This window comes from Semicossyphus pulcher, unplaced genomic scaffold (genome assembly GCF_022749685.1).
Source record: "Semicossyphus pulcher isolate SPU_LCO1_2020_fin unplaced genomic scaffold, fSemPul1.0.p SCAF_13, whole genome shotgun sequence".
Taxonomy (NCBI): Eukaryota; Metazoa; Chordata; class Actinopteri; order Labriformes; family Labridae; genus Semicossyphus; species Semicossyphus pulcher.
Genome location: NW_027211637.1, coordinates 6,980,643 through 7,004,849, shown reverse-complemented (window position 1 = coordinate 7,004,849; position 24,207 = coordinate 6,980,643). Strand labels below are relative to the sequence as shown.

At 44.9% G+C, this 24,207-nt stretch overlaps 1 protein-coding gene across 2 annotated transcripts; it reads left to right on the top strand.

The window, feature by feature from the left end:
* The first annotated feature begins 420 nt into the window (after nt 1-420).
* epha2b (eph receptor A2 b) lies at nt 421-24,207 on the top strand. 2 transcript variants are annotated; one of them, XM_069659474.1, is made up of 17 exons: nt 421-556; nt 1,196-1,275; nt 2,802-3,450; nt 15,068-15,223; nt 15,504-15,863; nt 16,049-16,179; nt 16,434-16,605; nt 16,700-16,799; nt 17,506-17,561; nt 17,656-17,781; nt 18,457-18,642; nt 18,756-18,817; nt 18,980-19,189; nt 19,314-19,463; nt 19,557-19,750; nt 20,812-20,967; nt 22,359-24,207. In XM_069659474.1, exons 1-17 carry the CDS (start codon nt 472-474, stop codon nt 22,465-22,467), a joined length of 2,982 nt encoding a protein of 993 aa, XP_069515575.1. In that variant the 5' UTR covers nt 421-471; the 3' UTR covers nt 22,468-24,207. The 2 variants fall into 2 exon arrangements, with proteins under 2 accessions (XP_069515575.1, XP_069515574.1); XM_069659473.1 differs by having other exon boundaries at nt 18,457-18,654.

The window sequence follows — 24,207 nt, the reverse complement described above, 5'->3', positions numbered from 1 at the left end:
GCTGTTCTTTCACTTTGTCGCCAGCAATTCAACAGATAGCAACATGTTTGGACAGGTTCTTGTTGACTAATTAATATGAGACAAAGAGTTTGCAGCTATAGTTTAAAAAAAACGCTGCACAAACAAGCATCAGCGGCTCCTGGAATTTCAACTTTTACGACTTATTACTCATATTCGATCCAAAAGTACGACAAATCGGTACATTTCCGACAGTCCCTGAAGCTTGCAAAAGTTTCTCATGTGCCACCCTCCTCCTTCCACCCCCGCCAGTGAAAACGCACGCACACACACACACACACGCACACACACGAACACACACACACATTCCTGCAGGCGGAGTCTGTGACGTGGGGCGGTTTGTGAATGAGCAGCAGAGAGTAGCGCTCACCTCCGAGCAGCAGAGCAGTGCAGGGTCCCAGCCAAGCCCAGGAGCGCAGAGAGATAGACAGAGAGGAAGGAAAAGTTTGCCAAATGGATTTCTTTGCAGGAGTCAGACCTTTATTATTTTCATACGTACTCATTCATGGCATACTGATTACATTGCAGACCAAAGAAGGTGAGTGCATGTGTTCATTAACTCCAAAAGTTTTCTTAACTCTGTTAAAGCTGAAGGGAAGCACGCATGCCATGCGGGGAGCCTCCTTTAAGAAAGTTTAAAAGCAGGAAACATACTTCCCGAAGTTTGTGACAGCCTAAAGTCGGTTTTAAGAATTGTTCGTGTTTCTTGTTGCAGTTGTATTTGTTTTATTAACAGTCAATTCAGTCGAGGGTTCTTTCTCTGCATGTGCGCTGAGCTAGACTTTGTAACACCAACAGGTGAATTCTGGAGAGAGTTTTTCGAGAGCAATTTGTGTCTGAAATTTAACAATACTTGCTGTATTATCTTTTTTTCTGTATTGTGTTGATTCCTCTGGCCTTTTTAAATTTTGCATACAATGCTCATTTTATTCATACCCATGAGTTTTACATTAAGAAACTCAGTGTGGGCATCTAAACTTTACACATAAAACTGATACAGCCAAAGTTTTGGAGCAACTTTTTTCTAAACTAAATAAGTTATTTTGTAAAATTGGAAACTAAAATAAAAATATCTGTTTTTTCTTTTTTATTCCTACTATTCCTAGTCTCAATGACTTTTTTCTGGTGACTTTTAAAGTTCTTCCTCATGTACTGACTGCTTCTTATGTCTCCACAGAGGTGCTTTTGGATATGAGGGCAACAGGAGGTGAACTAGGCTGGCTGACATGGCCCTTAGACCAGGGAGACAAGCCGGGGGTGAGTATCGCTCCTGCTTCTCCTTCAGCTCCCACGTTTCTTCTTGGAATTTGCCTCAGGATAAAACTGCACGGGGAAAATGCACAGGAAGGGCCCTGGCTGAACCGAGAGCCTCCTGTGCAAAGAAATATTTGACCACTTGACTTCTGTGGTTCGCTGTTCAGTGTTTGTATATGTCAGGTTTCTATAAAATCTGGCAGTTAGAGCCTAATGGTTGCTCCGGTATGGATCTGAAAAGGAGTCACATTAGGAGTTGCCTGCAGAGCATGTCTGAGCTGCACCAAAGCGTAGGCAGACAGAATAGCTGCTAGCTCCCAACTGGGAATACTTGTGGCTTCTTGCGGTTTCAAGGCTTCAGCTCCAGAATTGTATGTTAGAGAGCAATTAACTTTTAGTGAAGTTTGCAGCATGTGGTACCTCTTTTTAGAGGGGGAGGGGTTTTAGATGCAGCCAGTCACTCAGAGCTACCTTTTTCCTACAGCGGGGTGAAATGTCCACGTTAAGAGACGTGTCAAGAACATAGTTTAATTATTGCACCTAAACGCTGTGGTTATCTCCAGTGCACAGGAGACGTTTGTGCCTTCGACTCGGAGGTATCAAAGTAATTCACCAGTCAAGCTCATGCAAATTCTCTGTAAATAGCCGCATTTCATGTGCTGATGACTCAAAGGCATGTGCAGGCGTGCTGCTCACAGTGGCTCACCCAACTTTTCCTGAGTTTCACTCCTTTAAATGATCACAGTAGTTTCTCTTCTTGCTCTAATAAGGATCAGGTGTTCTTTCTTTTTTGTGCTGGAAACATGTTTTATTGTGCCCACTTTCTCATGTAACTACCATCACTTATGATAATTATTATTCCAAGTTTTAAAGGCCACTTATAAAAAATGTTCACCAGCTGTTTAATAGAGGTGTCGGTTCTGCTGTTAGACATCACGTTTACACACAAAGCCACACACTCGGCCAACAAAGCACATTCCTTTAATTAATAGCACAGTGGCTACACGCGGAGAGCAAACCACAGGCTCTGCTCCTGTGGGGGCCGGTCGCTCCTCAAGATTATAATGTTAAAAAACATGCTGTCCATTTTCTTCCAAGGAATCTTTGTGGCCGCATATAGTATGCAAACTAAACCATTGTTTGGGCCGCATGTTAGCAGAAGCAACAGCCCGTGAAAGACTGAATTGGACATGATTTGGTATCTGTGAAATGATAGAAATGCATTCTCGCACTCACACAAAGTCCTTGAGGCTTTCTGTATTATTTTGCTGGCTCATAAAGTGAAGTTCCCCATGCGCAGAAATGTGTTATTGCTGTGAAGGATAGTTAAAATATTAAGGGGGACTAATTAGCAACATGTAGAGCTATGGGAGTATTTTCTTGCAGGTTCAGATTACAGTGGTTGAACCCTCATGTGAAGGTTTGGTGCCCTTTCATTTTTGCCTTGGCTACGCCCAGTATGCTCCGGGGCTCCCCAGGGGTTCGTTCCCGTACCTCTAACCTTGTTGGTTTGTGTGGTTTTGTTTCAGTGGGAGGTCGTCCAGAGGACCCTGAACGGCTCGCAGTTCTACACCTACTCTGTCTGCAATGTTGGGGAACGTGAGCAGGACAACTGGCTGCGGACCACCTTCATCCAGCGGCGTCCGTCGGCTTCACGGGTTTTTGTTGAACTCCAGTTTATCGTGCGTGACTGCAACTCTTTCGATGCCACCTCGCTGACCTGCAAGGAAACCTTCAACCTCTTCACGTCCGAGTCAGATGCAGACGTGGGAACTACCTTCCGCAAGGGACAGTTCAGGAAAGTGGCCACCATAGCACCTGATGAAATCACCAACAAGAATGGTCAACGTATCAACACTGAGACACGTGTGGTGGAGAATCTGTCTCGAAAAGGTTTTTACTTGGCTTTCCAAGACATCGGAGCCTGCGTGGCTCTTCTCTCCCTCCGGGTCTACTACAAAACTTGCCCAGCCACAGTGAAGAGCCTTGCGTCGTTCCCTGAGACCGTGGCCGGAGGTGAGAACCAGGCGCTGCGGGAAGTGAGCGGGGTGTGCGTGGAGAACGCCATCATCGAGGACTTGCCTCGCATCTACTGCACTGTGGACGGGGAATGGGTTGTGCCAGTTGGACAGTGCCAGTGCAAACCAGGCTATGAAGAAGTCAAAGACTCGTGTCAAGGTAAGGGCGTGCTCTTGAATCTTTGGTATTTGTGAAGGTCTTTCTGTCCCTGGGCGCTTCACCCTGTCTGCATGTAAACCCAGGACACTGTTCCCATGAGAGAGTGTTCTTAAACGGACCATTTAACATTACTCACCATTTAGCTTTTATTTTAATTACCATAGGTTGTAAAACAAGTCCATATGGCACACTGTGGATATTTATAATAGGTGTTATTATCATTGTTCAAAAGGAATTCTCCCTTTGGCTAACACAACTCTTCTGCAATGGAAGGAATGCCAAGACCTTCTGGTACAAGTCCCGGCATCATCCCTGACCTTGGAGCGATACCTATAAAATTAAGAAATATGCTGTTGAGTTTCTGTGGTAAATCGAAGATGTACAGTTCTGTGGACAATTTTGTTCAAGCCTTGATGTTTAGCTTGTGTAACATAATCATATGTCCGTTGAGTCATCAAGGCTCAGATTGGGCGGTGAGGGTGCAAAGCTTAAACAGCTTTCACAACCTTTCACATACTGTGTAGCTCACAGCCTGTTGCGTCAGGTAATTTCCTGCGCTCTCATTATCATCTGTTCTCTTATCTTGATATGGCTGTGAAATATAGTTCAACCATAACTCAGTCCTTTGATTTTGTAGCAACAGTGAAGTTTTGTTTTAAGTCCTGTAGAGAGAGCTTTTATTGTTGTGGGAAGGGCTGTCAGTGTGACTGAAAGTGATCAAAGAAGCCAGAGGGCTACTGTACTGTGATGGATTAGCATCTTCAAGGCTGGTGGGGGGGCTGGAGGGGGCTCACTGACTTTGTTCATCTCGAGCATCACAGAAAAAAGAGGCCCTCCTGTTGTGCTGGGGCACGCTGGATACATGTATCTCTGTCTGAGCCGCATCCATCTCTCCCTCTGCTTCCATGAATTACCTGAGCCTCAGCTTTGGAGTGTAGTGTGTGTGTGAGCAGAGAACACAGGCTGGCATGCAAGGGCCTGCTGAAATCTGCTCTGTGACAAACCCCTCAAACTCCCGTCAGCCCTGAGTACCCCTCCACTCCCCCTTTTTCTGGAACTCTCTTTTGTACACACACAGGTGTGCATACTTTTAAAGCCACTGGAAACTGAATACCACGTTAGCCTTCTAACTGTGTAATGTAGGGTCGTACATCACAGGCAGCAACTAAAAATGAGTAGAAAATTAGTTTCAATCAAAAATCAAAGTGTTGTTGAAGTTTCTGTGACCTTTCCTGATATTACATTTGGAACTGGGTGTGGGTCTGCTCTGATATTTATTAGATAATAAACTGCAATCCAATCATCCAATCACACGGAAGCTATTCGGCTGTTGACACGAGCGTTAGCGTCATCTTTGGGCAAAGTATTGACGGCCACGTTGATTACTTAGTTTGCCTCATTAACGCTACAGGTCCATCATAAAGCATTGCATTAATAGCCTTGAAAACACATGCTGTGCATGCTAGCTGCTAACTATGATATGGCTATAGCAAAGAGTTGTGGAGCTCACGATTCAGTGACCAATTAAAATGATTTTCAGCTGGCAGGGCTTCTGCTTCCTCCTCACAGTCTGACTCAGAGGGCTGAAACTGTGAAGGGCTGCATTATGCTCATGTTATTATGCGCTGTTGCTGCACAGATAAGCCAGGTAGATGTCAATCAAAATGTGATGGGCCACGCCTCCACAGTCTTGAGAAAGGGTCTAAATGAGCTGTTTTTTTTCACGCAGATTTTAGGGGATGCATAATGAGACTCTCAACTTTTATTTGGCAAACCAAATTTCCAGATGCTTTAATCACACAACAGAACACACACCTTACTCTAGAGTTGTAAATCTACATGCAGCCGGCTCTGTAATAGATTAGCTTTCCCACAAAGTTTTCCTCCCACTGGCAACAGAGCGTTAAAAGCGATGAAGCTTTCTGTCAGTACATCATTTTTTGCTGCAGGAAAGTGCCAGGTAAGATGATTAGGCAGGAGGCGGAGGAGGAGAGGCAGGAAGGAATGAAAGAGGAGTGATACAAAAGCGACAGAGAGGGTTGTGTTTAGTGGAGGGGTGTGATTAGAAAACAGAGAGAGGTGAGGAATGGAATGTAAAGGTACGAGAACAATGAAGCACTGTGTTTCCCCCGCGAGGCCGGAGGAGCCCACCTCCACCTCCAACTCCTCTTCCCTCTTGTTTGGTACATTCCTGATCAGTTTGCCGAGGAGGAGCCTCCCAACATTACTCCAGACCTGTGGAATTCCCAGGAGGGGGAAGAGCAGCTCCGGGTCAAGCCCTCACATAAAAATGACTAAACAAAGCAACCAAAAAACCACCGAGATGAAGTCAAATGAGAGGCCGGGAGACGCACGAGGGCAGTTGTTAATGAAGGTGGAAATGAATCACAGGGTCGCAGCAGTGCGGGGCCAAGATGAATGGTTGGAAGGGCTTAAAGAGGAATCTCATACAGACACACAGTTAATCATTCTCCCCACTTCTTTCCTGTGCTGCGGGTCCGTCCGGGGAGAAACCACAAAACTTCAATTGCGGTGCTTTTTCTTTCTAAAGTTGAGAGTTTCCATGTTCACTGATGTGTTCACTCAGTTTTATGACTCCTCTGCACTGTGGGACCTGTTAAAGTAGAAATCTGTGACGATCTGGTTTTTGTCACTGCCTCCTCATCAGCGCTCTCAGGCTCAGCGACCGTTCGTACGTCAAACTAGGAGCTTTCTCTGCTCAAACTCTCCTGCTGAGGTTTCTGTAGGTGGCGTGTGGCGCATTTCTCTCTGTGACCGTCATTTCTCATTTTAACTTCAGAGTCCGACTTTCGGACAAACAAACTCTAAAGATAAAACGCATCACTTCCTGTGCCGCAGAAACCTACCACAGAGCTATAAATGTAAAAGCTTTTATGAACCGGTTGTAAATCATATCAGTCAGCTGTGGTGAGGCACAGAACGGCCTTTTGTTTTCATGAAAGCACCACAGACTACCATAAAAGAGAATTATTTTGGCTCTCCATAGACATAAATGTCAAACACAAAATGCATTGGAACCAGAGAACGCGCAGCTCAAGCTGCTGGTAGGGTTTATGTTTATTAGCAGGATCAGCACACGATGAAGGCCTCAGGAAAACGTTCACATTAATTACTTTCTTATTTAAACTTTTTATTGTTGTGTTTGTGGGCTTCTTCTCCCCTTACGTTTTTAACTGTTTAACTGCTTATGGAGAACTAAAACTTTTTCTATAATTTTATAAGTCCTGCATTCAAAATGTGACATTGGTCAAATTACAAGAGTATCATAAGTAGATTATACTTTGAAAAGTAATCTACTCATAATGCAGAATAAGTGTTATAACATAACGTATTAGGGATGGGCATTTCTAGCAAAATGACTGTTCGATATTCATTGGGAACTGTGAGGACGACGATATATTGCTGTATCGATACTTTGTCCCACCCCATCTGTGCATATTGGTGTTGACTTATGAACTGCTAGTTTTACCTTTCAAAGTTTGCACTTGACCTCGTTTTCGTTTATTTTTTGCGACAAGTTTCACACAGAACTCTTTGACGGCTGCAGAAGTCTCTGCATTTTTCTCCTGTTCCTAATCTCACAGCGCCACACCTGCTTTGCTGGCACCTGGCACTAATGCTTTCTTCTTCTTTTGTTATTTAATTGCGGTTAGTAAACAGCCTTCAGATGCGCTGCAGCCACTGTCTGACAGTCGTACTGCATTATGACCAAGCGCACTAATGATTTAACATATAGGCAGCATCGTAATGAGGCTAGCTGAGGTCGAGCTCAATTTGTATTCTGACAGTTTATACCAAAATATGCATGATATTTAATGTAAAACATTAATCTGACTACATCACTACAATTTACAGTTTAGTATGTACGCGCACAAAGCAACATAACATAGAAAGTACATTGAAACTTTAGTAAACATAGTAATTTTCCATAACTGAAATTTGTTAACATCAGATATTTTCAGTGAATAACAATAATTAAAAAAACATGGAGGAGGCGACTCCCAGTGTGTGTACTCTGTGATTTACTTCACTCAGCACCTGCTTTGTAGCAGGATTTTCTTCTTTCAGTCTCTCAGTGAGAAAATAAACAATCTATATTTAAATTCTGGAAAATCAATCTCAACTTTTGTGCAACTAAGCAGTTGGCTTTAAATCGACAACGTGCTGTGGGCTTCCACTTGTGACTCACTGTTGACTCTGACACAGTTTTCCTCCGTTCCCAATCACGCCCTTCCTTACCCATAATCCTCCCCGGCACAATAGAACGGCATACCGTGTGTCACCCCACAAAGGAGCAGGGGCTGCCCTGGCTGGTCCTTGGGTTTGTGTTCAACCGTCCAGGTCCACACCTCGTCAGCCGCTCTAAAGCCTCAACAAATACGGCTTAATCCCAAATCATGGTTTCCACAGGCCTGTGTTTGTATGTGGAGACACAATGTGAAATATAATGTGGAATATATGAAGTGCTCTGAGCCGTTTTGGTGTCTCGGTGGAACAACTGTCCACTAAAAAGTTCCCGTAAAGAAGTTTCCTCTCGCCAGAGAGGTTCCAGTAAACTATGCTCCCTCTCCCCCTCCTTCCTTCTGCGTCCGTGTCTCCATACTCATCCTCAGCTGATGTAACAAACAGTTGGTGACTAACTCATAGTTGGATGACTGTATGCTGTGGTGAGTGATTTGTATGGGTAGTAATTGAGTTGGGTGTGTTTGTGCTTTTTAAGTGAAGTAACTACAGGTTCTGTGTGCCTTTTTGTCTTTGTGCCCTCCTGTACTTCTCCCCCCTCTCCTGTCCCTGAAGCCTCTCTCTATTTAAGCCCCAATTTTCCGCCTCTCATCTTCTATTTATTTGATAGTTTCTTATCTCAGCGCATAATTCTCAGCAGTCTTCTTCATGAGATTTACTCAATAAATGTACCCGGTTGCGCAAGCTTTCCCAAGTACAACAAATTGACAAACAAACAGTTTCTCCTGCATGTGTTGTGTTTTTGTTGTTTCTGTCTGATATGCGGGTCATGAATATGACACCGATAGAGTTTAAACATCCCGTTTCACACGGCCCTGATGGGACTATTTAGACTGTGCTGAGTTCTCCTCTCTCTGGTAAATACATTTGTCCAAGACTGACTCGTAAAGATAAATAGAGGCTAAATTTGAACAATGCTGCCAGCTGGAGAGTTGAAGCGGAGTAGCGGAGAAAAATAAATGGCCCGGTTCACATAGTAGTTAAGGCATAAACATTCAGTGGATTTAAAATGTGAACCTCAGCTGACAGTTTCTTATTTTGTTTGGGACTAACTCATGAAGGAAGTTTGGATTTGGGAATGTAGACATCAATTGTTTTATGGCCAATCCTTTTTAAACTGCTTGTACATGTAGCTAACTGCTTTGTAATTATCACCCCAAACCTTTTAAAAACTTCAGCTCATCTGAAGAAGAGTATACAAAGACATGTGAACACAGCACCACACCTCAGTGTGTCAGTGTTCTGATTTAGTTGGCTTACGCTGGATTTCATGTAATGAAATCATCTCACTCCTGCAGGATAATCCCCACACTGAAATATTCTGCTCTACCGAACATCCTCGACTCTTGATCCCTGTAGCTGTAGGTTGTAAGTCACCTATCGGAAAACGCTGCTCATGTTACATCTCAGTCTGGATATATTCTTGCTTTTACCCAAAAGCCACCGTGATTACTTTGAATTTATAGTTCCCTCTGATCTCCTGCCAAGGTACCATCTGCCTAGGGGGGCTGAACTTGAGGGAGTTGGTTAGATAATGGGGAGACTGAAAAAACTTTTAAGTGGTGTCATGCACCGTCTTGTTGGGCAGTGTTCGGAGAGAACAGTACACTTGCAATTACTGCGAACGAGATGACAGGAAATGTAGCGAAGCTAAGATCTTATGGCCCCTGTGACTGCTAAATGTGGATCAGAGCAAATTGCACTGTTGTGGTTTTAAAAGTGCACTCTGATGGAGGAGCCTTTGATGTGTCAGAACACACGAGATATCAGCGATTACCTTTGGATGCACTACGAACTCACAGTAATGACACTCAGTTTTTGCTTGGTCGTTTTCAGTGAGGACAGAGGCGAACATAAACCCACAGATTGTTTCCTGAGCATATCATTAGCATGTAGCAAAACGTGTGATGACAAATGAGACAACTTTTTGGTGTTAAAGTTGTCATCTCGAAGATTTCACTTTCGTTCTCTTTGGCGGCATCTGTGGCGATAAGCGATAATTGCGGAAGAACACTTCCCAGATATCCAGACAGTGCTGCATGTGTGACGTCCACGGTTGGCTCTGGTTGTAACTCTTGATTTTCCTCGCTGACGGTCGTTTTCCTTTTTAGACCGTTTGCCTTCATCTGAGCGTCGAGTTTGTTTCTTTTTCTTTGGATTTTTAAATATTTTTGAAGTTGTATCTGTAGTTATCAATTTTTTCTTTGTTTGTTCAGCCATAGTAGATTACTGTTTACTCGCAGAGACCGGAAAAGCAGTCGCTTAGCTCCGCCTACCCTCTCTGGCAGACCAACCACTGCTGGTGATGGAAAACGTGTCACTAACTGGGCGCCGCTTGTATTATTTCTGTGAAAGTCGCCACAGACACCCAGTCTGTAATTCTGCAAATGCAAAGGCTTTCATCAGTGGGCCATAGGCTCAATCACCATTATCACACCTTGCAGACATAAAGCAACATGTGCATTCATTTAGAGTTTTGTTTCTTGGTCAGCTGATGGACAATCAAATATTAACGCGTCTCTCAGCTGTGGTTTGGCTTCTACCAAAAATATCTGCATCTCCAGCTTTTCTCGATGTTTTCATGTTAGCTGCTAACGGTGTTGGTGAGCAAACAAAAACCAAGAGGGAAAAGTGGCAAAAATGTCACTTTAAAGTTAAGAACCGTATTCTTGTTGGATCTAGCCTACAAGCAACATCGTTTAACATTTTTGTTACACAATCGATGTATCGTAAAATAAGATTGGAGCAGCGCTTAGTGTCGTTACTTTCAAGTGTTAGCACATGTGATTCTTTTATCGGGCAGCGAGTTGTGTTTAAATGCAGTCTGCAAATTTAGTTTCTAAATGTCTGCAATTAGTCAAATAACCGAGCCTCAGCATTTCTTGGCTTTTTTGAGTGTGTTTTGGTTGTGGTTGGGAAGTTGGGACATTTTTCCTCTATGTGACATTCCTGAGCCTCGAGGCTGTGTGTGTATATGTGTGTGTGTGTGAAGCACATTGTATTGTACTGCTGGTGTGTGAGGTCAGCACTTTCCTTCCCCCATGTCAGTCAGTCATTCCCCCCCAATCCCCTCCCCAGCCCAACACAACACCCACCCACCCTTCACGGCTAACAGGACGAGTCCGCAGCGGAAACCGGAGGTCACCTAATCCCTGGGTGACTCCCCGACCCGTTGGCTCAGGGCTTTCCATTGTCGCGTTGTGCCGAGCGGCCTCGCTCAGCCACTTTCCATTTTGTTGTCCTGCCTGATAAGTCTTTTTGTTTGTGGGTGCATTTGGTCCCATTTTGGCCTCTTCCCCCCTAACCAGGAAGCAGACGGCTGTCGGCATGCAGAGTGTGACATGTCGGCTCAGCGTGCTGTAGTAAAATGGTGTTGTGTTTGCCACCTGGCTGTCTGGCTTTGACCAGCAACGTGGAGAAATGCAACCAAATGACTGCGGTGCAACTAAAAGGCCTCTGAAAGCTGTGACTTCCATGTCAGCCGGAATGGGTGTCAAACGATCAGACCACGTTGAGTTTTTCGCCTCCTTGAGTCACCTTTTCACTCCCTGTATCACTCCCTGTTTCCTTGAGCCTGAGTGGACAGAGGGAGTGAGAGGAGAAAGGGGATCAGGGAATTTATTGTGTTTGTTAACAGCCCCAGATGAAAGCCTGAGTGCAATTGTAAAACAGATGTAATGCCCTTACAGCTGCTCCATCGGTCAGCTAATCCTTTTGACTAATGCCTCCTTCACACACATGCACACACTTCTAACAGCCCCTACACCTTTACTAACCCCCCTCCTCTCCTCTACCTCTGTGACCCCTGGCTCATGTTACCGGCTCACCTCCCCCATCAGAGAGCCCCATTGTTCCAACAAAACCCAGCTCCCCCAAAATGCTAATGACATGTTGTCACCCTGCATACAAACAAAATGACATGACATATTGCAATTAGGGGTCTGACTGACTGGGGGAATGAAATGAGGGGGTTTGGGAGGACGGGGTGAGGTAGATGAGGGTGCAGACAAAGCAGGGAAATATATCTGGGTAGCTGATAAAGATTTGTATTTATGTCTTATGAATTTATTTTTCCAAGATGTTTTTTGTTCCTTGGCCATACTTCTGAATTTAACCTTCACCGTCTGTCTCCCTCCTCCTCCTCCTCCTCCTTACTGCGAGCATGTGTTTGTTTTACTTGGCCACTGACTCCCTGTAAGCCATGCACAGTTTAACTCACTACTCACTACCCCGAGGCAGACATGACCTTTCTGCCTTTTTAAAAAGCCCAGCGCCGGACTCGATTGTGGGGGGGGCCCCCGACCACTTACTCCTCCAGTCCTGAGGGCGATCTATGTTGTCAAGCCACCATGTTACCCCATTCATCCATCTATCCGTGCATGCATTCATCACTGTCGCCATCTCATCCATCTTAACTTCTGCCGACAAACCTGGGGGGGGGGGGTCCTTGAGGGGGGGCTCCTACTCCAGAGCCACTCTTGCTCCCAGAATATAGCAGGCCCCTGCACTCGGTCTCAATAAACAAACACAGAGCCACTCAAGGCACACAGGGCCTCTCAAATGACAAACAGTTCCTGACTCTGTAGCTAAAGGAAGGAAAAAAATGGCCGGTCTAAGTTTGTCATATGTTTTAACTCAAAGGAGCGAAAGGGTTCATCTCAGGAGCCCCCCTCCCTCCCCTTCCCTTCGTTTAGAGCCCATGTTCATGTCAGGTCAACACATTTTGGCTTCCTTTACGGTTATTATTCTGTCTCATAGTCTCAGCGCTGGTTCGTCATTTGCTCGTGCTCCGTTGTGTTTCCATGCTTTGATTGGCTGCCGAAGGAAGGAAGGCTGCATCAGCCGCACTCTTCCTGTTTCCTGTTGTGTCCAGCAACAATCCAAAGTCGCGCTCCACCTCCTCTGTGGAACCAGGAGGTTTCCTTTCACCGGACTTTGCTCTTTTGTCGAGGAATCCTCTTGTTAAATACCTCAGCAGAGAGTCATCTAGTTATTTAACTGTCACCGTGACTCATATGTTTAAGGTACACAAACTCAATCACCTTTATCATGGAGAAGCAGGGCTGAAACTGGAGCTGTAATAGAGGCACTCTGCTACAGGGCTCCTGATGGGTGGTGTGCACTGGAATGCATCTTGATTATAGAGGCGGCTCACAGTGTAAGGCCATCATCTCCGCAGTCCTGACCACGATGCATTGCAGCCTGCGCTGTAGCGCCAAAAAGAGGCTAGTCCTCCTCTATTCAGTTGCCATGTGGCATTTCGGCTATTCCCATCTGCAATGCTTGTGTGTGTATGTTTTCTCTTTCAGCACTTGAATGGCATGGCATTCTCTGTGCCTGTTGGTCAGTGGTGAATAGCAATGTTAATGGGTTAGCTGGGCGCCTTTTTAAGTGAAGACTGGGAGGAGAGAAGGAGGGGAGGAAGGAATTCGGGGATTACGAGGAGGAGAGGTAGGGGTATGAATTGGGGTTTGCAGGCAGCAGCTGTTGCCCCTTCTCAATGGAGGAGTTCACCCCGGCCTGTCTCTTTTCTTTCTCCCCTCTTTTCTTCAGCCCTCAGCAGGATACAGTATTCCTCTCTCTTTCTTTCTTGGACCTTCTGTTCCTTCGCAGCACCTCTCTACTGCCTCGCCCAACCTCGGCCTCGTTCGCGTTAATGAGTAGCGGTGGCTGTGAGTGGAACAGCTGGCCAGGAGAGGAGAGATGCTTTCTTGAGGGGAAGATTGAGTAACGTGCAAGTCTGTTGCGAAAACTTGCAACTTCTTCTCATGCTGAGTGGGGTTCGTTCTCCCATTGTCGCTGAGCTCTTCAGTTAATAGACACCTCTTTACAGCAGCTTTGTGAACCGCGATGTGAGGAGAAGCTGAAAAGAGATGAGGAGAAAATCACGGTCAATTGAGTAAATCCCCCTGATATGACTTAAATGGAAGGCGAGCCATGTGCTCTCCGTCTTGTGTTTATTTGAGGCTTCCAAATGGACCTCATTTTACATGAACCACAATGAAAGACGGAGACTGAGACAGTATCTCTGAGTGAATCTGATATCGCCTTCGTCCTTGGTTCCTCTGTCCAACTCGCCTCTGCTGGAATCCAACATTGAATGTGTGTTTTTGCCTTTGACTTTCAATCACTGAAAGCATGAATCTCATTTCAACTGGCAATCATTCCCCCTTTCTACCTTATCTGATCTTCCTCTAACCGTTCTCTTCTTTGGTTTCTATCTGCTCTCTCGTGCTTCCTCTTCTGTTTTCCTTTGGCCTGCATGTTGGCTCTCATTTGAATTGTCAACATCTTATGACATGAGCTATTTAAACGCTCCAGGCGACTTGGAAGGCAGGAAATGTGTGTGTATGTTTACATATGTGTGTGTTGCTGAATGGACTTGGCAGAAGGACATGAACAGGTGACAGGCAGCGTACATAATCCTTCTTCTGATGTCAGATTTACCCATGTGTCCACGGGTGTGCTTTGCATACATGTCTGTGTGCTTTGTGCTTACATACGGGCGTGGGTGCATGTGTGCAGTTCATGCATGAACGTGTGTGTGTGTGTGTGTAGCTGGTTGGATGAATGTGCGATGGTGTGAGGACATGGAGCAGCAGCCGCTGGAATGCTCTCGCAGAGTTAAAGGGGGGCCCGTCTCATTTTCATTCTCCTTTATGGAAAGCTCTCGCCAAAATTTCACACCGTATTAAGTTCATATTTCACCGCCGCTACGCACAGCTGGATGCTTTACCTGTATTTCTTTATCCCGGGCTGGACGTGTGAAATTATGTGTCATTTGATCTTGGTGATACAGTTACAATGGTCTGCATGTGGGTCTCTGAAAGAAATGATATAATAGACTGTTAGGTGCTAAACAATTTAAGTGCAAATGTATGCTCTGCTTTGGGTCCCTTCACGTCGTTGTTGGTGCCTGACAGACTTACTGTCGTGGAATGTGGGACGACTGGTTGTGTTTGTTGAGAGAGACACGGTAAGACAGCAGAATCAGAGGGGGTTGGTGGTTAGAACAGTAAGGAGTAGGAGTGCCGGCTAGGCAGGGAGTCTGCGTTTTGTTTCAGGGTTGAGCTCATGTGAGCAATGTCTTCGCTGCAGTGGACAGTGTTATAAAAAGAAGAGTCAACACTGAGCAGAACATCGCCTCTGTTTTCCCTCCCACGTCTCTGTCACTGTCACAAATCAGACCTTTAATCTTGACATAATAACCTGTTAGCTCATGTTTGGTTGCATGTAAGTTCACAGCGTTGATGATCTGGAGGAACTGGCGGCGCGTTGTGCAATATATTATGCTGCCTGAAGCCACTGTTGTCCCTTTTCACCTGCTCATGTGAATCATTTTTTGTTTTCACAGAATGCAAGGCTGGCTTCTTCAAAGCCGAAGCGTCCGCTGACAGTTGTGAGCCATGTCCTGCCAACACCCAGAAGCTTGACTCTGGGGCTTTCTCTTGTCCCTGCATGGATGGCTTCTACCGGGCTTCATCCGACCCCCCTACTGGACCCTGCTCAGGTAAAGAGTCACCTCATCTCTAATGGTTACATTGCATAAGATAATGTTGAAGTATTAGTCATCAATGACTTGAGAAACATTTCCCTGCACACATTTTATGTGATTTAAATAAAGAAATCTGAATGTTTGAACATCCTCAAAGTACCACAAATGTTTTTGTTACACTTTCAAGTGTTTCTATCAAGTAAGAAAGGCATGAGCCATGTTTTTCTTCCTGTGGTTCTCTTCTTCTGTGTTTTGGTCTAACATCCTCTCCCCTCTCCCTATCTGGGTCCATCAGGCCTTCCCTCTGCCCCACAAGACCTCATTGCCACCACCACCCAGCTCTCCCCGGGAAAACTCCTCCTCTCCTGGAGCCCGCCTAAAGACACGGGAGGTCGCAGCGACATCACCTACAACATCGAATGTCAGCGCTGCGAGGGCGCCGTGTGCCAGGCCTGTGGCGAGAAAATCCGCTACGAGCCAGCCAGCACCGGCCTCACTGACACAAAGGTGTCGGTGAGCGAGTTGGATGCTCACCTCAACTACACTTTCACCGTTGAGGCACATAGCGGCGTGTCGGTGTTTGCTAGTCAGGCGATGCCACGAGCTCATGGACCACGTTCCACCAGCGCTCTGACTACATCTCTGCACTACACAGGTGAGAGCTGCTGATATGAGGCAGTGAAGTGATGCTATCTGTGCTGCAGGAATGATAGAGGCTATCTGTGAGGCAGGGGCAGTCGAATCATGCAGCAAGAGTGAGAACTCTTATCTATATCAGTAGGCCATTTTTTAATTAGATTTACACATCCCGATGACTTATTCTCCACCCTCCGTCCACAGATCCCCCGAAGATTACCATGATGCGACTGGTTGAGAGGAGCTCCTCCAGCTTGTCCCTTTCCTGGGATGTATCCCCCCGACCGAGGGTCCAACTGCGGCCCATCCGCTATGAACTTACTTACCGCAAGAAGGTGCGTCACTTTGCTCTGCAGGTTTAATTTGGTTTCTGAGATGTTTTATATAAAGATGGCGTTGGGGTGTACGCAAAATATCCAACTGGAGAGATGACTAAACAAGTGTTTGAAAAGGAGTGCAAAAAATTGCATACCAATCAATTTAGAGTCAAAGCTGATCTGACCATCACTGTGACATAAACATGAGAATCCATTCGCAACAACTTCACAGTACATGTTAAAAAAAAACTTTGTCTTCTTCTGTGTCTCAGGATGATAACCTGGATGTGACGACCTACACTGTGCTGTTACTGGAGAAGAACTCTGTGCAGATCAACGAACTGGCCCCGGGCACAGCCTACCTGTTCAGGGTGCAGGCCCTCACCAGCGATGGCAGCCCAGGAGGCTCCGGCATGGAGGAACAGTTTGAGACCTCCCATGAAGGTACAAAGCCGACCCTGTATCAAATAAAGTTTCACAAACTTTTTTCTTTCAGGAAGTTTCTCTGACGTCTGTTTTCTTTACGTTCCTTTTCTAGAACGTCTCACTCAAAACAACACAGCAGTGATCTTCTGTGCAGCAGTTGGAGGAGCGGCCATGTTGTTCATCGTGCTTGTGGTCCTATTCCTCCGCAGACGGTGAGTAACCGCTCCCCTCTGCTGCTCTCCGTGTCTGTGTATCTGTCTGCCCTGGTGCTCGGTCAGAATGGACCTGCTTCACCGGCTTCCTCTCTCATTCTTCTGCCTTTCCTTTGTGGGGCCTCCAAATGGCCTCTGCATTCAGTCTCTCCTCACCTCTCGCTTTCTCTCTTCCTTTAGCCAACTTTCTCTTTCTCTTTATCTGGATCTGTGTCCCAGCACTCACTAGGGAAGAATTTGCTTTGAATGCGCCTTGTCATTGCTGAATGGTTATTTTCTAGTAAGTGTTGGGGCCTTTAAAAGGAAATTGGTCCGGGGTGGTACATTGTTTGCGATAAGAGGCGCTTGGTTCTTTCTAAACCGGACTGCAGGCATTTTGTAGAAGTGACCTGAGCCTGCACTGTAGCAGACTGTAGCCCGTCTGTCCACCTCCCTCCCGCCTGCTTGTCTCTCTTTCAGTCTTTAAAATCGGCTCAGCAAACACACACTATCGTCAGCCTTTTTCAAAAGGCTGCTTCTGTATGAAAGGCCGATTGCCCCAGTGTCGGGATCCTTTTGAAAGCTTTACAACATCTTGAAAAATGGCTACAAAGGTTGCTATGTGCCATTGATATTAAAGCAGGCAAATGATTTAAAGACAAAAGGCGTTTTTTTTTCTTGAAAGTGTGATATTAATTTACAGTTTGGTTTTAATCCGTTTCTTCAGGAGAAGAAACTCTCACACCAGGCAGGGGCCAGAGGACACCTACTTCTCCAGCTCAGGTAAACAGAAAATCTCTTTCATTTCTTTACTGCACTCTTTTTAAATTCTTTTATTTAGTTAATAAATTAAATGTTTCATTTTTTTCTCTCACAGAGCAACTGAAGCCTCTGAAGACCTACGTGGATCCACACACATACGAGGACCCCAACACAGCCGTCCTGAAGTTTGCCACTGAAATCCACCCCAGCCACATAACCAAACAGAAAGTCATTGGAGCTGGTGAGTGACAACCCCGCTGAGACAATCTGCTGTGGGGCTTAAGTCAGAGATGTTGAAAGATTTTTCCAATCCTCAAATTCGCTGTTTATATTGTGCATTTTCTCCAGCTTTAAAGGCTGACTGGCTGGTTACTTTAGCGAGATTAACATCTATCTGGCTGAGTTCTCACACAACAAGTTGAGACACTTTGTTGTGTGGCAACTCTTGGCTGTGGGATCCATGTTTTTTTGGCTCACGTTGACGAACATTTGCAAAGAAAGTGTTGCTGAAACAGTGTTTGGAAGGATATCAGAGCACCTTCCCCAGCCCTGCCCGGGTCTTTCATTAAACGTTTATTCAAGTGCGACCACCTTTACCCTTTGAACTGACCGTCTATTTTATACATACACCCCCTCCCCGGTTCCCACGACCATGCCCCCCCTCCGCTCTCCTCATGTGACAGCTGATTCCCATGCTTCCACACCACAGGCCATCCACTAATTAAACAAAATAGAATGTCTCTCAACACGCAGCCAGAACACACCTCTGTGAGAGAGCCGCAGGCAAAACAGACGCAGAGACTTCCTCATTTTCACGCTGCACAGGAATCCCCTGCAGCTAGAGACATGATACGTATATCAAACACATTTGATAGCTCTTTCAGTTGTTCCATTGATGTTGTTTCTTTCCCTGCAGGGGAGTTCGGTGAGGTGTACCGAGGCAATCTGAAGGCGCCGGGGAGGAAAGAGGTGGCAGTGGCTATCAAGACGCTGAAGCCAGGCTACACTGAGAAACAGAGGCAGGACTTTCTCAGTGAGGCCTCCATCATGGGCCAGTTCTCCCACCAGAACATCATTCGCCTGGAGGGGGTGGTGACCAAATGTAAGGACTTCTGTGAGTTTTGTTGCGCTTTTTTTACTTTACTTATTATTTTATCTGCTCCTGTTTTGGGCCAGTTCTGAAAATTAATCTGTCCTTTTTTTGTGTGTTTGCAGTCAAACATGCAATGATCGTTACTGAATACATGGAGAATGGAGCACTGGACAGATACCTCAGGGTAAGTCTCCAACATAACATTTTTGCAGATGCAATTATCTCTACTACGTCAATTTTATATCACAGTATATCTCTGGGCCTTGCTCATCTACTGTACTACCATGGTTCTTCTTGCTTTGATCACAAAAATAAAAGCAGTGTGTCCTTTCTCCCCTCCAATCAGGATCACGATGGCGAGTTTGCCTCCTTTCAGCTGGTTGGCATGCTGCGTGGCATCGCCGCGGGTATGAAGTACCTCTCTGACATGAGCTACGTGCACCGCGACCTTGCTGCCCGCAACATCCTCGTCAACAACACCCTGGAGTGTAAAGTGTCAGACTTCGGCCTGTCCAGGGTGCTGGAGGATGATCCTGAGGGGACGTACACCACAAGTGTGAGTATATGTCAACAACACAGAGTGAGGAGTGGTGTCAGAGCGGCCGTGTTGGTTTTTAGATTCTTGAGTCCTGCTTTTGTATTTTTGTCTCTAACATGAAGCTTTTTTTTTGCCTGAACAGGGAGGTAAGATCCCCATTCGCTGGACTGCTCCAGAGGCAATAGCATACAGGAAGTTCACCTCAGCGAGTGATGTGTGGAGTTTCGGCATTGTCATGTGGGAAGTCATGGCCTTTGGAGAAAGGCCTTACTGGGACATGAGTAACCATGAGGTAATTTTCAGTGTCTACAGCTGGTTCACAGATTGCACTACATGTCTGATAGTGGGAGAAGATCTAATTAGTAACCTGAACATCTTCTCGCAGGTAATGAAGGCTATCAATGAGGCCTTTAGGCTGCCGGCTCCGATGGACTGTCCCTCAGCCGTTTATCAGCTGATGCTGCAGTGCTGGCTCCAGGATCGCTCCAAGAGGCCACGCTTTGGAGACATTGTCAGCCTGCTGGACAAGTTGCTGAGGAGCCCAGACTCCCTGAAGACCATTGCTGACTTTGACCCACGGTAAGATTTATTTGCAAAACAGATTAAGGGCTTGAAATGCATATTTTTCCAGTGCTGACTCTTCAGTAGTTGCCACTATCAGCAAATATTACTTTTGAAAAAACCCTGTAACTAAAACTCTTGCAGTCGCCTTATATATTACAGTTTCAGTCATTTTTTGTCTCCTGCCAACTGTTTAAGCACTTTTACAGTTTCCTCTCTGGTTGGTGAGATCTATTTATCATCTTATCTATCTGTTTATTTATACAGCATCAACATCAAAGTCATTTGGTCTCCTCTAAGATACAGCCTTTTTCTCACCTTTAGAGAGATACCTAAAGCACCGGTATTTTCTCATAGTTGATTTGCAGAATAAGATCGAAAGCGGGACCCCGAAACTAACTTATGTTGTCATGTAAAATCATTGAGCAATACAAACTTATAAATATTATAGCCGGCACTTTGGATTTTTCACTATATGTCTGAACAAACAATCATTTTAAAAAAGCTGATTTTAAAGTTTGGCATCATGAGACTAAAGATTTGTGACTTGCTCTCGGTGAGCTTTGCCTTCACTCAGACTTGTCTTGAATACATAGGGACTTGACTTTTGCTGGTCTTAACAGTCTTGAGACTTGACCGGGCGGGACATGCTCCAGAACATAGCTCTTGCAGCGGCTCCCCTTTTAATTGAAGTAAGAGGCCGGGTGTTAAGGGTTGTTTGGTGAAGAAAGGGAATGGCTTTAAGATGTTCTACTTAAACCATTAAAAGGACCGACTGACACCTTAACCCCGAGGCCAATGAAAGAAATGTGTTTGCACTCCTGGCAAGGGATTACAAACGCTCTGTTGCGACTGTGTGCCTGAATGCATATTTTCCCTTTTGTAAGAAAGCCAGAAACGATGAGAAAGGACAAAAGACTGTCGTTCTTGTATCTTGATCGGCTTTCGCCCTGACTGCTCCAACTGGTTTTTATCACCAACTGGTTTCCTGTACAGTAATTACAGACCTCAGTTATCTGCCTTTGTTGTGGGAAAGTCTGTTGATTATTATCGTTGGATCTACTTTGCTTTGCTTGCAGCGTATCCATCCGCCTGCCAAGCACCAGCGGCTCGGACGGTTCCCCCTTCAGGTCGGTGTCTGAGTGGCTGGAGTCCATCAAGATGAGTCAGTACAGTGAGAACTTCACGCACGCTGGGGTCGTCACCATGGACCAGGTCCTGCAGATGAAGAACGAGTAAGTGCGGCATGATCACTTATTGTTGACGCCACATTATAACTTCATTGTAAAGTTTGTTTTTGCCGTGGAACATTTTGTTGTCAAATCATGCAATGAATTAAACCTTAAATCCTAATGCACGGGCATGTTTTTGCACCCTAGAGTAAGTTTGTTATGAACCCACTCTGAGTAATTTATGTTATCCAGAAAAAATGTTGCCGGCAGAATAGTTTGCGCACAATATAATCTCCAACCTCAGTTACAACTTGAGAAATGTTTGAGATGGAAAAAGTAATGGAGGGAACGAGAAGGAGTGGGCTCATTTGTGGTAGGCTGGTGGTGGCGTGTGGTTGCTGCAGTCCTTATTCTTCTTTCCTCTCTCCATTCTTTCTCTTATCCCTCCCTCACCCACATACACACAAGCAGCACTATTGCTAGAGCCCCGAAAAACCACCAGTGATGCCTGTTGAGAGCAAAGGCCCGTTGTGGCTTCTTTAACATTAAAGGAGGGAAGGAAGAGGAGAGAATTGCCTGTGGAGCAGGAGCGACTAAAAGAGATTAAGGAACTGAAATAGATGGACGACATTTGAAGCCCCGTAGTCGGCACGTTTGTTCTTCTAGAAAGATTGAAGAGGTGCGTTCAGAAAGTAACCCCTGAACGTATCACAGGGCAGTTTAAGGCAATTGGATCTTCTTAGATGTGTAGGAGTGCTTAGGGAGCACTTTAATGAAATGGTCTCAACCTTTTAGGGGGAAAAAAGAGTCAGTGAAGCAGCAATATTGGGTTGTTTTGGGGCAATAACGAGGGCCAGAGCCTTTTGTAACCACATGAGCAGCCAAAAGGACCATCCCCCCTCCCCTCATGGTATACATATCGCAGCCGGTCTTGCTCATGATTTGGTAAGATGGGCAGAGTCTAAAGCAGACAACGCTTTTGAAGTATTTGTCATAGAGAATGGTGTGATTTCATGGCCCCATGTTTCCATCTCGGGGCATCTGGTAGCACTCTTGGAAAAAAACAGCGGTTATTTACGACGCACCCTCTGCTTGCCAGACGAGTGATTCATGGTCAACAGGGAGAATCCTCGTTAAGTAATTAAAGCTGTAATTAAGACTTTGGCTTTTGACTGCTGTGTTGCAGGGCTTTTGCAGGTCTATGATGAAGACAGTGAAGAAAATAAAATCCTGGTAGATTATTAACTTGGAACACAGCCAGACTTTCTGAACTGGTTTAGCAATCAAGCTAGACAAGGATGGAGTCGCATTGCGTTTTGTGGCGCTGGATGAGTGACAGATTACTACAAGGCGTGAGAGACAGGAAGGATGTGCTTTAAAGGTGTTGGAACGAGTCCAAAGTGTGAATCCATACACAGCTCTCTCATATTCTTTCATGTCTCTCTCTTTTACAGGGATATAAAAAACATTGGGGTGAGACTGCCTGGCCATTTGAAAAGAATCGCCTATAGCATCCTGGGTTTAAAGGACCAGACCAGCACCCTGAGCGTGTTTGCAGTGTGATCCTCAACTAAGAGAGTTAAATTCGGGCACTGAAGCAGGCGGCCCCTTGGACTCTAAGCGGAGCAGCAGCGATACTGCAGGGGCGGCTTTGGAACGGCAGGACCAACAGAACTGTGCCATCCTGGGGCAGACTGAATCATAATAACCATCTGTACATTTTTGATTTCTTCATCTTATTCACACGGGAATTGAGCAAAATATACAACAATAGATGTATCATGTAGACTGTATATTTAGATATCTATTTTTTATTATCCATGTCTTCTGTACAGATATGATCCACTGCTCATGCATTATTTTTCTTCATTTCACATTCCTGCTCTGTAAAAATCAACAATCCAGCCAGTTCTGGGAACAGCTTCAACTTTACAACTTTGCACCCCGAGCTTGTTGCAATTCAGTTTCCAACAAACAAGGGACGCACAGTCAGTGTGGAAGCAGCAGAGTCCCGCCCTGGCTCAGGTTGTGGTTGGTGCTGATGTCACAGCGTCTCCCTTTAATTGGCACTTTGGTCCTCTTCCTGTCAGAACAATGAGGATTGAGCATTGAGAGGGCTGAAATTAGCTTGAGCTGGCCCGAAGTTAAAGAGGCTGTGTTGCTTAGGTGTATAAACACAGTAGGGCCGGTTGTTGTCTCTGGCCTTCTGCTGGCTCTGCGCAGAATTTAAGCTATAATCATATAAGTGATGTTATATGAGAAAAGAGAGCGTATATATGAGGTACTCGATTTGTACAGATTCACTTTGTTTTGTTTCTTTGTGTTTGGGAAATTACCTAAAACATCGGGATTCAATTTTATAATGTAGCACTTGGATCAAGAATCTCATCGTCTTTGTTTGTCGCAGCATTGCATTTTAAAATTACACACATAATCTTGAACAAAATGTAAAGGTGTCTAAGTGAGATGTTGTGTGAATGAAATAAGTTTCCATTAGAATGCATCACATCTCTATTTGTAGCATCCCAGTAATGAAGAGAGGGAGAGGATGAAGCCCCTACCAAAGGAATTTAAAACACATTTACTGATGATTTGTGGTTGAAATAATTTCATACGTAATCATGGTTTGGTTTGCAATTTCAATGTCTCATTTAGTCTTGTAGAAATATTAAAATATTCACATTTCTGTGGGTTTGAGTAACACTTTGATGGGATGAAACTACGTGCTTTGACAATTTAGAGCTCGAAATTCAAAGACTTTTTTAAAGTACCTGTTTGTGAAACAGCGGAGGGAATTTGCTTCTGTGTGGTTTTAAAGAAGCTGCTCTCAGCGGAGTGGGAAGTGTATAGTGGACAGTTTCTCCAGTGCTCTTGATTGATGACTGCAAATCATTGTGTTACTGATGTACACCTTCCTTTACTTGAATTTTTACTGTATTTTCAAATGTATCTGATTCTATAGTAGCTGATAGGTCTGTCTTTGGAAAAGGGATATTTGTGTTATTACTCTGGTTTACTGGTTGCAATTACATTTTGTACATTTTGTATGATTTCACTATTTACCATAATACCAAACTGATTATTTTTCTATAAGTTACCACCACTCTCAAAAGCAACGTCTCCTACTTTTGCTGCCTTTACAAACATTTTGAGAGTTCCTTCATCAAAGAGCAAACTCCTTCCTTTTTGCCTGTTGTTTTATACTGTATTTAATAGCCTATTTATTTTGTACTTTTATTTATTTATGCTGATAAACACTGAGCTGGGATTTTAATTGAAGGTTGTTCTCTCATTTTCGATAAA

Bases quoted from the DNA above. Each gene is read 5' to 3' on its own strand.
- epha2b (XM_069659473.1), top strand. From the start codon at position 472: ATGGATTTCTTTGCAGGAGTCAGACCTTTATTATTTTCATACGTACTC. The intron at 16,800-17,505 runs GTGAGTAACCGC...CCGTTTCTTCAG, and splicing joins GTCCTATTCCTCCGCAGACG to GAGAAGAAACTCTCACACCA. The intron at 19,190-19,313 runs GTGAGTATATGT...TTGCCTGAACAG, and splicing joins AGGGGACGTACACCACAAGT to GGAGGTAAGATCCCCATTCG.